The sequence below is a fragment of the Pleurodeles waltl genome, chromosome 5 (genome assembly GCF_031143425.1).
Source record: "Pleurodeles waltl isolate 20211129_DDA chromosome 5, aPleWal1.hap1.20221129, whole genome shotgun sequence".
In the NCBI taxonomy this organism is placed as follows: Eukaryota; Metazoa; Chordata; class Amphibia; order Caudata; family Salamandridae; genus Pleurodeles; species Pleurodeles waltl.
The window spans coordinates 1138547414-1138560911 of NC_090444.1; the positions used below are offsets into that span (position 1 = coordinate 1138547414).

The 13498-nt window shown below is 44.8% G+C and overlaps 1 protein-coding gene across 2 annotated transcripts in view; it reads left to right on the forward strand.

The window, feature by feature from the left end:
• The window catches only part of KPNA5 (karyopherin subunit alpha 5), a 248537-nt gene that overhangs the window by 84307 nt on the left and 150732 nt on the right, over positions 1-13498 (forward strand). For both annotated transcript variants that reach the window (XM_069235362.1, XM_069235361.1), the window contains exon 6: positions 11334-11465. In XM_069235362.1, the coding sequence (XP_069091463.1) occupies positions 11334-11465 (132 nt within the window). The remainder of the gene's footprint in view (positions 1-11333; positions 11466-13498) is intronic.

The window sequence follows — 13498 nt, forward strand, 5'->3', positions numbered from 1 at the left end:
CAAACAACAGGGTTTTCGGAGCCGAAAAAAGCACCAACAGACCCAGTTTCAGGCTCCTATACTGAAGAACATTCTATGTCTTCACAAATGAAAAGACACAGATTCGAAAAGGAACTGCAATCCACTGAAGTGGATCACACGCAAAAGCGTATCTTTATTCAGCAGGGGACAGGGAAGATCAGTACCCTTCCACCTGTCAAAAGAAAGAGAACACTTCAGTTTGTAGCACGAGAGGCTCCTCAGCAACAAACAGCTAAGACGGTAACACCTCCTCCCTCGCCTCCACCTGTAACTCCGGCTTCGCCAACTTACACCCCGTCACATTCGCCAGCTCACACCGCCATGAGCCACGACGACCAAGATCAAGACGCGTGGGACTTGTACGATGCACCAGTGTCTGATAACAACCCAGACACATACCCAACTAGGCCATCACCACCTGAGGACAGCACAGCCTATTCACAAGTGGTGGCTAGAGCAGCTCAGTTCCATAATGTGGAACTACACTCTGAACAAGTAGAGGATGACTTTTTATTTAACACCCTCTCCTCCACCCACAGCTCCTACCAAAGCCTGCCTATGCTCCCAGGCATGCTACGCCATGCAAAGGAGATCTTCAAGGAGCCAGTTAAAAGTAGGGCAGTAACGCCTAGAGTGGACAAAAAGTATAAGGCGCCTCCTACGGACCCTGTATTCATCACCTCTCAGCTGCCACCAGATTCTGTGGTGGTAGGGGCTGCCAGAAAACGGGCAAATTCACACACTTCTGGGGATGCACCTCCCCCAGATAAAGAAAGCAGAAAGTTCGATGCAGCCGGGAAGAGGGTCGCTGTCCAGGCAGCAAACCAGTGGCGCATCGCAAACTCAAAAGCGCTGCTAGCGCGATACGACAGAGCCCACTGGGATGAGATGCAGCATCTCATTGAACATCTCCCAAAAGATCTACAAAAAAGAGCAAAACAGGTTGTTGAGGAGGGTCAAAACATTTCCAACAATCAAATACGCTCCTCTATGGATGCAGCAGACACAGCCGCAAGGACTATTAATACGTTGGTTACCATCCGTAGGCACGCATGGCTCAGAACGTCTGGATTCAAGCCAGAAATTCAGCAGGCAGTACTTAACATGCCAGTAAACGAAAAACTTCTGTTCGGCCCGGAGGTCGACACAGCCATAGAAAAGCTCAAAAAGGACACTGACACTGCCAAGGCCATGGGCGCACTCTACTCCCCGCAGAGCAGAGGATCTTATACCACCTTCCGCAAAACACCTTTTAGAGGAGGGTTTCGGGGTCAGGCCACACAAGCCAGTACCTCACAGTCCGCACCGTCCACCTACCAGGGACAGTACAGGGGAGGCTTTCGGGGCCAGTATAGAGGAGGGCAATTCCCTAGGAATAGAGGAAGATTTCAAAGCCCCAAAACCACTACCAACAAGCAGTGACTCACACGTCACTCACCCCCCCCCCCACACAACACCAGTGGGGGGAAGGATAGGTCAATATTACGAAGCATGGGAGGAAATAACTACAGACACATGGGTCCTAGCAATTATCCAACATGGTTATTGCATAGAATTCCTGCAATTCCCTCCAGACATACCACCAAAATCACAAAATTTATCAAAACACCATTCACAGCTTCTAGAGATAGAAGTTCAAGCACTACTGCAAAAAAATGCAATAGAATTAGTACCAAGCACACAAATAAACACAGGAGTTTATTCACTGTACTTCTTGATACCAAAAAAGGACAAAACACTGAGACCAATTCTAGACCTCACAGTAGTAAACACATTCATCAAATCAGACCACTTTCACATGGTCACACTACAAGAAGTGTTACCATTGCTCAAAAAACACAACTACATGACAACCCTAGACCTCAAAGACGCATATTTCCATATACCAATACATCAATCACACAGAAAATATCTAAGGTTTGTATTCAAAGGAATACATTACCAATTCAAAGTATTGCCTTTCGGTTTAACAACCGCTCCAAGGGTATTCACAAAATGCCTAGCAGTAGTCGCTGCACACATCAGAAGGCAGCAAATACATGTATTCCCGTACCTAGACGACTGGCTAATCAAAACCAGTTCGCTCACACAATGCTCAAACCACACAAATCAAGTCATACAAACCCTCTACAAACTAGGGTTCACCGTCAACTTTGCAAAATCCAACATTCAGCCAAGCAAAGTACAGCAATATCTAGGAGCCATAATAGACACTACAAAAGGAGTAGCAACGCCAACTCCACAAAGAATTCACAATTTCAACAGAGTCATTCAACACATGTCTCCAAATCAAACAATACAAGCAAGAACAATACTACAGCTCCTAGGCATGATGTCCTCATGCATAGCCATTGTCCCAAACGCAAGACTGCACATGAGGCCCTTACAACAGTGCCTAGCCTCACAGTGGTCTCAAGCACAGGGTCACCTTCTAGATCTGGTGTTAATAGACCGCCAAACTTACCTCTCGCTTCTATGGTGGAACAGTATAAATTTAAACAAAGGGCGGCCTTTCCAAGACCCAGTGCCACAGTACGTAATAACAACAGATGCTTCCATGACAGGGTGGGGAGCACATCTCAATCAACACAACATAAGAGGACAATGGAACATACATCAAACAAAACTGCATATAAATCATCTAGAATTATTAGCAGTTTTTCAAGCACCAAAAGCTTTTCAACCAATCATAACCCACAAATACATCCTTGTCAAAACAGACAACATGACAACGATGTATTATCTAAACAAACAAGGAGGAACACATTCAACGCAGTTAAGCTTATTAGCTCAAAACATATGGAAGTGGGCAATCCACCATCAAATTCGCCTAATAGCACAGTTTATTCCAGGGATCCAGAATCAACTGGCAGACAATCTCTCTCGAGATCACCAGCAAGTCCACGAATGGGAAATCCACCCACAAATTCTGAACACCTACTTCACACTCTGGGGAACACCTCAAATAGACTTATTTGCAACAAAAGAGAACGCAAAATGCCAAAACTTCGCGTCCAGATACCCACACAAGCAATCCCAAGGCAATGCCCTATGGATGAACTGGTCAGGAATATTTGCTTACGCTTTTCCTCCTCTCCCTCTCCTCCCTTATCTAGTATACAAATTGAGTCAAAACAAACTCAAACTCATTTTAATAGCACCAACGTGGGCAAGACAACCCTGGTACACAACACTGCTAGATCTTTCTGTAGTACCCCACATCAAACTGCCCAACAAACCAGATCTGTTAACGCAACACAACCAACAGATCAGACACCCAGATCCAGCATCGCTGAATCTAGCAATCTGGCTCCTGAAATCCTAGAATTCGGACACTTACAACTTAGCCAAGAGTGTATGGAAGTCATAAAGCAGGCCAGAAGGCCATCCACTAGACACTGCTACGCAAGTAAGTGGAAAAGATTTGTTTGTTACTGCCATCATAATCAGATACAACCACTAGACGCAACTCCAAAACATATAGTAAATTACTTGCTCCATTTACAAAAAGCAAAGCTAGCCTTCTCTTCTATTAAAATACACCTTGCAGCAATATCTGCATACCTGCAAACTACCTATTCAACTTCCTTGTATAGGATACCAGTCATCAAAGCATTCATAGAAGGTCTTAAAAGAATTATACCACCAAGAACACCACCTGTTCCTTCATGGAACCTAAACGTGGTCCTAACAAGACTCATGGGCCCACCTTTCGAACCCATGCACTCTTGCGGAATACAATTCCTAACCTGGAAAGTTGCCTTTCTCATCGCCATTACATCTCTGAGAAGAGTAAGTGAAATTCAAGCGTTCACAACACAGGAACCTTTTATACAAATACATAAAAATAAGGTCGTCCTACGACCTAATCCAAAATTTTTACCAAAAGTTATTTCACCGTTCCATCTAAATCAAACGGTAGAACTACCAGTTGTTTTCCCACAGCCAGATTCTGTGGCTGAAAGAGCACTACATACATTAGATGTCAAAAGAGCATTAATGTACTACATTGACAGAACAAAGAACATCAGAAAGACTAAACAGCTATTTATTGCATTCCAAAAACCTCATGCAGGTAACCCAATATCAAAACAAGGTATAGCCAGATGGATTGTTAAATGCATCCAAATCTGCTACCTTAAAGCAAAAAGACAACTGCCCATTACTCCCAGGGCACATTCAACAAGGAAAAAAGGTGCTTCAATGGCCTTTTTAGGAAACATCCCAATGCATGAAATATGTAAGGCAGCCACATGGTCTACGCCTCACACATTCACCAAACACTACTGTATAGATGTGCTATCCGCACAACAGGCTGCAGTAGGTCAAGCTGTATTAAGAACTCTATTTCAGACAACTTCTACTCCTACAGGCTAAACCACCGCTTATGGGGAAATAACTGCTTACTAGTCTATGCAGACCATGTGTATCTACAGCGACAGATGCCATCGAACTGAAAATGTCACTTACCCAGTGTACATCTGTTTGTGGCATCGGTCGCTGAGATTCACATGGGCCCACCCACCTCCCCGGAAGCCTGTAGCAGTTCAGAAGTTACCTTCAATTTTGTACATTTGTATATATATTATTTAAACCTTTAATAGGTACATACTTACACATTTCATTGCGCGGGCACTATTACTATAGTACAACTCCTACCTCACCCTCTGCGGGGAAAACAATCGAAGATGGAGTCGACGCCCATGCGCAATGAGCACAGAAGGAGGAGTCACTCGGTCCAGTGACTCGAAAACACTTCTTCGAAGAAAAACAACTTGTAACACTCCGACCCAACACCAGATGGCGAGCTATGCAGACCATGTGAATCTCAGCGACCGATGCCACGAACAGATGTACACTGGGTAAGTGACATTTTCATTTCCAGGCATCAGAAATGTTGCATTGTTGTTAGAGGTTTTGAGCAGGTTGTTGAGTTCCTGGCCGATCCTTGCGTTTCCAAGGTTAAAGATGTGGTGCGGGAATGGGTCTGTGGGAGCTCCCAAGTGGATGGATTTCACGATGAAGGTGATGTCTTGGGTGGAAAGGACTGAATATGAGGTCACATGCCAGACAGACTTAATTCAGCCAGAATAGCATTTCAAAGTCACATACCTTTGAGGGCATTTTAGAGTTTTCTAACACCTTATGTAACACTGGCCCTATACAGTACAAGGTAATACTTTACCCTCCCCTCAGAGGAGGGTATGTGCTGGTCCCATATAAAAATCAAAGAAAATCTTCCTAAAGGAAAGGCTGCCGGGAAAATATTTGGCATTGATGGGAGTGCCTGTGAGCCCCAATAGCAGTAATCTGTGCTGCTGTGGTGCCCCTGCTGTTGGACATAACTGTGCTCATCAGTCTGACAGCACAACTACACCACCTAAGATCTTGACATAGGGCTTTAAGTGGGATAAAAAGTGGGGGTCTTTAAAAGGGGCATGGCAATTGTAATTAAGTGTGTGGCTTAAACACATAAGCTACATTTCTGTGATTCCCATTGTGTGCCAACCAACCAGTATTTTGGTTCCTCTCTGATCTTTATTTTATTGCATCTAAATATGACACAACTGGCCTATTGATTTTGTCCTTGGTTCTTAGCCATTTAAGATAAGTGAGTAATAACACTGATTTTGTTGTAAAAAATATTGAAAATGTCTTAATTATGGAATAGTGAAAATTAAACATTGTTGAGGCCTGTAGAAATGGTAGTAGTTTTCAGTGTGTCTCAATCATTCCTGTTAACTTAGACATGTGCACTCCTTTTCTCACTACATCTCCCCCATCTGCATATCTTGCACATCATCAATTTTCTCTTCAGCACCATTTGTTTACTCTGTCCTGAATGCACTTTCTTGCCTTCCCTTCACCTCACCTCTCACAAGTGCATAACACACCCATTCACCTGTAAGCAATGCAGTTTCTTTTACTTCTGCCTTGTGAATATTTTGGCAACTGTTATGTTATGTGGATTTGTAGAGCTTGGCTAATCACCTGTGAGGATATCCAGGTTCTGAGTAGGCCAGGCCTGACTGGGTAGAAGGAAATCATGCCTGTTTTTCTATATGAGCCATGTTTTGAGATTCCTTCAGAAGTCCAGGAGAGGTGTTGAGATGTTGTGGGAGGTTGTTCCAAGTATTGGCAGTGAGGTATGCTGTAGTTTTTCACCAAAGTTGGTGCAGGTAGTGCTGTTATCTCTAGACTTGTTTTTGTAGGTTTGGTCCTTCATCAGTAGAGAGTAGAGAGCAGAAGTAGCAGAGACATCTCTACTGATGAAGGACTAAACCCAGAGAAAACGTGCGTAGAGATATGCAGCACTAGCTGCACCCACTAAGATGAAAAACTACAGATGAAGTATGCACACATTTGTACTGCATTTACCATTATGCAATGGGGCAAACCCAAACAATCCTTAATAATCAATCTAGTAAAATGTGTCTCTTGTTTTGACCACACCGAATGCTACAATAAAAATAAAAGAAAGGAAATCCAATTAATTTCCAGTGAACAATAGCTTCCGGTGTTGAGTGGAGTTCAGCCAGCAGCCGCCTAAGGTATCTGTTCTCCGGTCTATGTTTTGGCTATATTATTTTTCATACCCCTCTGTTCCATAAAGTCTGAAAAGGAAAGAATTAACTGCTGAAGACTTTTAGGGGTAAGTGCAATAAGCGATGCATCATCAACATATAGTAAAACTGGAATTTGCCGCCTTCCTATCCTAGAGGTTATCTGCCTGGACCACCTGTACATTTCCAAGCTGTTGATATAGTGAGTAATGTAGTATACTAACTCCATAGGATAACATGGAAAAGCTTTAGTTAAAATGAATAAAGTCTATCTTTAGATATCTGTGATCTAAAAATATCATTCAAAGTGGCAAAATATTAGTTAAGATAAAACCATGAACTTCTCATTGTTCGATTTATCTTAACTATTACAGGGAAAGAATTTTAGAACTCTTTCCTAAAGTTACCTAAAATTAGCCCTGTAGTAGCCTCTCCTGATTGGTCAGCCTGTGACAGGCTGGCTAGGTTGCTTTGATGAGGTATGAAGTTACCTGGACTGAGACAAAGGAACCATCTGGTGGAAAGAGAACTGCAGCAGCAGATGCCGGAGCAGGAAGGGTGATGGGTAGCCAGAATGGTTTTCAAAGGGAGTAAGACAGTTGGCACCGAAACCAAACCTCCCCCATTTCTTACACCCACCAGCGGGGTGGGAGACTCTATAACTAGGTAAGTCGAGGGGCTGGAAAGGGAGTGCAGAGAAAGTTTAGCCACACCTGTGGGTGGGCTTAGCCAGACCTAAACCTCCAGGAGAGATTTTGTCCATTTTGGATGTTTAAGGAAGTGTTTTCCGGGACAAAAAGGTACCATGTTTATAAAGAAGTAGTCTTCAGAGAGGGTGGCACCCTGCACCCCATTGGTCAGGGCTGCCCCCCTGCTTGCCAGCCCAGAAACCTTGATACAAGTGAAAGAGCTGCTTAGCAATCCAGATCCCAGCTGGAAGAAATCAAAAGAAGGACTGTCCAGCTGGATCCATGGCTGGTCTGGACTAAGAAGGACGCCCTCTAAAGGACTGCACCTGTTGCACACTCTGGGCTTCACCAGAAAGGGGACTTTTCCTTGCTTCCAAGATCCAGGAGTGGACTCCCTGTAAGCAAAGGTTACAAAGGAGCTACCAAGTGTCCCCTGTATCAACTCCTGCAAGAACAGCCCAGCTGACCAGTTGTGAGAAGCTGGCCTAGTTTTTGGTGGGTACCAGAGGTACTTACACCTCATACCAGGTCCAGTGATCCACCGTAGTGAAATTTAGGCAGTGTCTAGCAGCTTAGACTGTCTAGAGGAAGCTGTAGCAGAGCAGCCAAGGCTGAACTAGGAGACATGCAAAGCCCTTGCAATACCACTGTAGTCACACAGTACTTATACATAAGAAAAGGCAATACTCTGTGTTACCAAAAATAAAGGTGCTTTATTTTAGTAAGATAAGGCCAAAAATATCTTAGAGGCTATACTCCCTCTGGAGGTAAGTATTACACCCTAGTAATCAAAATCAGGTAAGTAAACAGTAATAAAATAGTGCAAACAGTGAAAAACACAATAGGTTGCAGTGGGCCTAGGGGCAACACAAACCATTTACTAAAATACTGGAATGCGAATGTCTGTTTCCCCCCTAGGCAAGTATAATGTGTAGAGGGGCGCTGGGAGTGTAAGAAAACACCAAAGGTAAGTAAAATACCCCACCCCAGAGCCCAGGAAAACAGGACTAAAGTACAGCAAGTTTCCTCAGAACACACTAGAAGTTGTGGTAAAGGAGTATACAAAAACCAAGCAAGACTGCAAGACAGCAATGATGGATTCCTGGACCTGAAGACCTGTGGAGAGAGGAGACCAGGTCCAGAAGTCGATAGAGAGTCCAGGAAGAACAGGAGACCCTGCTAACCCAGATGAAGTTGCAAAAGTGTATTCTCCGGTTAGAAGAAAACGGCAGAAATGCACCAAAGAAGATATCTGCGGGTTCCTGATTTCCCACGTCGAGTCATTAGATGCAGGCTGGTTTTGGTCATTGGAGTCCGCCAGAAGCCTTGACTCACGCAAATGTGTTGCGGTTGGTGGGAAAAGGCACTACCTGGGCACAGGAGGGACCTGGGTGCCTCAACTTGGACTGAGGAGACAGAGGGGGCTCCCAGCACTCTAGAGAGCCATCGGGTGACTAGGCAGCACTCACAGAAGTCCCATAACACAGGGACTAAGGAGTTACAAAATGCAGTTGTCGCAGCACTACACAAAGGGATCCCATGCCGCTGGAAAACAACTCAGGCAGCTGAGCGTTACAGGATAGAGTGCTGGCGACCTGGGCGACGCTGTGCATGAAGGAATTCTGGAATAAATGCACAGAAGCCTAAGGAGCTGCAGAACCCGCGTTGCACAGGCACGGGGAGGCAAGCCCTTACCTCCACCAAATTTGGGCAGCTGGACCTTTGGACAGTCAGGATCACTTTGGTCCACCACATGTGTTCAAGGGATCTCACTCGTCGATAGGAGAGGAGTCCCTGAGTGCCGATTGTCGTTCCAGAGAGGTGCCTGCTTAAGCAGGGAAGTGACTTTGTCACTCCACTGGAGATGCCTTCGGTTCTTCTAGTGCAGAATGAAGACAGGCAGTCCTCAGAGAGTGCACAACCTGAAACCATTTGCTGGCCGGAGCTGAAGTTACAGAGTTGCAGTAGCCTTCTTGGATACTTTGTTGCAGTTAAAGCGTTCCTGGAGCAGTCTGCGGTTGTTCCGACTGTCAGAAGCTGAAGCAGAGGATGCAGAGGAGTCCTGGTGGAGCCTTGCAAACCGAATCTGAGAAAAACACCCAAAGGAGAGACCCTAAATAGCCCTCAGAGGGGGAGTTGGTCACCTAACCAGGAATGGACCTATCAGGATTGTTCTCTGATGTCCCTGCTAGGCCAGGGGTACCCTCACACACAGTAAGGTTGCACCTAGCATTCAGGAACTGAAGGTTAGACATATAGGTGACTTATAAGTTACCTGGTGCCCGGAAAATGGCTGTGACATAGTGCTTGCACTATTTCACTCAGGTTGCAGTGGCAGTCTTGAAGTGTTTGTATGAGCTCCTTATGGGTGGCAAAAGGAATTCTGCAGCTCATAAGGATCTCCTTGAACCCCAATGCCCTGGGTACCTAGGTACCATATACTCAGGACCTATAAGGGAGGTCCAGTATGCCAATTTGGAGTGGAATACTGGGTTACCAGTATGTAAGTACAAATTTGGAATCCGAGAGAGCATAAGCACTGGAGTTCTGGTTAGCAGGACTCCAGTGACAGAGTCAAGCATACTGACAAAACAGTAAAACATACTGACATGTAGGCCACAAACTATGAGCACTGCGGTCATGACTATCAGGACCCCAGTGAGACAGTAAAAACACACTGACAAACAGGCCAAAAATGGGGGTAGCCATGATAGGAAAAGACTACTTTCTCACACCAGTGTCCAGTAGACTATTAAGGATTTGACCAGGTGCACTGTGGGAATTGTTGTACCAACTCTCCAAGGATCAACTCAGAGCTTCTGGAATCATGGCTGGTGTTGTGGAGACTTCAAGACCTCAAAAATACTTTTTGGAAGAAGATCCAGAAGTTTGGAAACCTTTGGAGAATTTTTAGAAAAAAGCTTAATAAGGTAACCAACCCATCGATGATAGGCAAGCCGCTGATGACAAACCACGACTGTGCCTGAAATTCAGGTTTGTCCCGCTGAAAGCCCCTGAGCTCTTCCCGTCAGTGATGAGAACCAAGACCGCCCAGATTTTACTGTGCCGATGGCGACAACTTGCAACCTGGTCTGCTGAGGAACCTCACTGGACCCTAAGAAAAAAAAAAGAAAAAAAAAGTGTAAAGATAAAATTGCAACTGAGGCCTACCACTCAGTGGGTCCGAGTTGGGCTTAATTGCCGCCGTCCTCAAACTTTGATTTTGATCCAGTTAAGCGCGACCTGATAGCCGTGGTTGGTGCTTTTCACTTTTATGCATAAAACATACATTTTTTGATTTATTAAAAAGAAAATCATAGCTCTAGCTCCTTAAGTTGTATTTTTGTTGTTTTGGTGTCATTTAAAAATATATAAATATTTCCAATTTTTCATACATTGGTGTTGGAGTTTTATTGTGTGTTGTGTTTTACTTATTTACTGTTTTGTTGATATCAGATGCTTTATACACCTGTCTCCTAAATTAAGCCTAACTCCTTGTGGGCCAATCCACTGAGGGTTGAGCAAGGTTTAATTTATTGAGACCTTGCCTGGACCTTATTGTGACTGTGATTTGGAATAATATCATTTAGGTGATTATTGGAATGCAAAGTGAGAAAGATATGAAATGTACATGCCATCAGCAGAAGCAAGCAGATGTTTTTGTTGCAGTTTGTCCTGCTCTAGACCCATTTTGTTAACAAATATTTTTTTTATATTGGGTGTAACAGCCAAGCAGCAAGTTGAAACGTCAGTCCTGGGTAAATGACTGGTTCCTTTTGGCGCAGTCGGTATACACTTCTTGCTAGTTTTTAAATTGAAATCATAAGCTTTTTTATATTTTCAGAGTCCAATTTTAAAAGTCTGACATTGGATCTTGGATATTCTATTAAGGATGTTGTTATCAGAGCTACGACTTACACAACCATGGCAATAGCAGCAGATATTTTAATATTTACAGGTATTTAAAAGCTACATTAGTTGTGGAATCGGTTGCTAATGCCTATATGACTGGTTTGTTCTTTTGCTCACCTGTTATTATTGTGTTTTTTTCTTTGACTAGTTTGAAGCAGCCTGGGCATTGACAAATATTGCATCTGGAACCTTTCTACATACCAAAGTTGTAATTGAGACTGGTGCTGTTCCCGTTTTTATTCAGTTGCTTAATTCTGAGTCTGAAGATGTACAGGAGCAGGTAAATAATTGCTGTGTTTAAGAAAATGTTATCAATTCTTTCTCAAGTGGTTTTGTTTATGTAAAAGTCAAATGAATATGAGTTGGTTTGATTAATCTGTGAAAGAACAAGAGTTCTCTTATGATTCACTTTCACCACACTTTCACGTCTTACTACCTACTCTCTCATACTGGAGTAATATTCTCAGACTCAGAAAGTAATTAAAGGGCCTGACAAGCTGATCCGTGTGTTTTTTAAAAACGTGTTTATTCGGAACAAAGCAATACATAAGGCTTATCAATGAAATACAATTATGTCCGCAGATAGCGTAGAATAAACTTTCATATAGTCCTCCACAGCATCCATGTAGCATTAGACCTGCTACGGTCAGAACCATGTAAATCTCATCAAATAAGCTTTTTTATTTCCACAATAATTGCGCATTAGTTGCGAATGGGTGGCTGTATAGTTCCCAGTGTTAGTTGCCTCCCAGCTTAGTTCTGGAGATCTCCCCAATCATGGGGTAGGGGGCTTCACTGCAAGCTAATTGGTAGGGGCAGTGTCTACCCTGAGGAACGTCGGGGCACCGAGTCGAGGGGGGGGGGGATTGGTGTTGGGCAGTGAGCCCTTCCATGGGATCAGATTGGCAGTCACTCTCCCGCCAAATCCGCCTCCCTCTGGGGATATAAATTCTAGCACTCCATCCCGGGGGGCAATGGAGACTCGCTTTGACCCTGAGGGGTGTTCTGCATTTTGCTTGATGGCAGTCCCACCTCCGTGAGGCAGTCCAGCATGGGTGCCTAGTAAATCCAATTTCGCACATTCGTAAGTGTGCACCAACTTCAGTCTTCTCTCCTCTTCTACACCTAATTCCTGTAGGTCTAGTGGCCACCTTCCTGCAGTCGGTGTGGTGGGCTGTAGCCAAAGTATGGCCACTCTGGCATGATATAGCATGCCAAGGACTGAGCTTACATGGGTCCGGAACAGCTTCCGTTAATTAGGGATACAGGTGGCCAACACTGTAGTCACTCACTACAATCTTAATAGGGGCAGGACGCTGCTTGGCCTGGAGGAATCGATTACATTTTGGCTCTGACTTCCTCTGTCGGCTATGGGAAGAGTTGCACTCTGCAGAATGGTGCCATTGCCCAGATGCCTGTACTTCTGATGTGGTCCCGAAGTCTACATTTGCCCAGTTAAGCAGTCTTCAGGTGGCACTCGGGCGAGCTGGTGAGAGGAGCTGGGTTAAACTGGATGTCCTCAAGCTCAATACTGAGTTTGGGAGACTGGGGTTACCTGATTTCCACTGGTACTATTTTGCGAGTCTTTTCCAATTGCAACGAGTGGTGCCGCGATAGACCAAATGCTGAGAAGAGTCTCTTGGACACCTGGGGAGCTGGCACGGATTTGCCCTGGTGCCTTATGCGGGAGCTCCTGCTGAGCAACCCTTTATTGTCCGCCCGGTGGCGACCGCCTGGATATCTCTTGTATGCCTAGAGAACCTGGGAGCGACTCTGGGGTTGATATAGCACTTCTATAAGGCTCTGAAGGGAGATTGTCCGGTTGACATATCTGGGATCCAGGATGTGCCAGGGCCACCAGGGGAAACTGCATTATCTTCTGCTTACTAATTCTTAGGCCTGATGTGGCGCCGAGTTCCTCCATTATCCACAGGAGTGCAGCAACTGATCTCTGTGGCAACGTAAGGTAGTTGAGGGTGTCACCCTCGTAAAGCGAGATATGTCACACCATCTACCTCTATGCCCTATTCGGTCATGTCTCTGCAAAGGTAAATTGCCAGAGACTCCATTGCTAGCGCGAAAAGGAGCGGTGAGAGGGGGCACCCTTGACTAGTTACCCTACAGACAGGGATGCTCTCTGATACCTCCCAGCCAGCTTGCACCAGGGCCACATGCTCCGTGTAGAACAACTTCACCCAGGAAAGAAATGTTGTGCGCAGTCCGATACTCTGGAAAAGCTCCCATAGGTACTCCCAATCGAGAGCATTGAATGCCTTTTCTATACCTAAGGTGATCCGCATCGCTTCAAGGCCC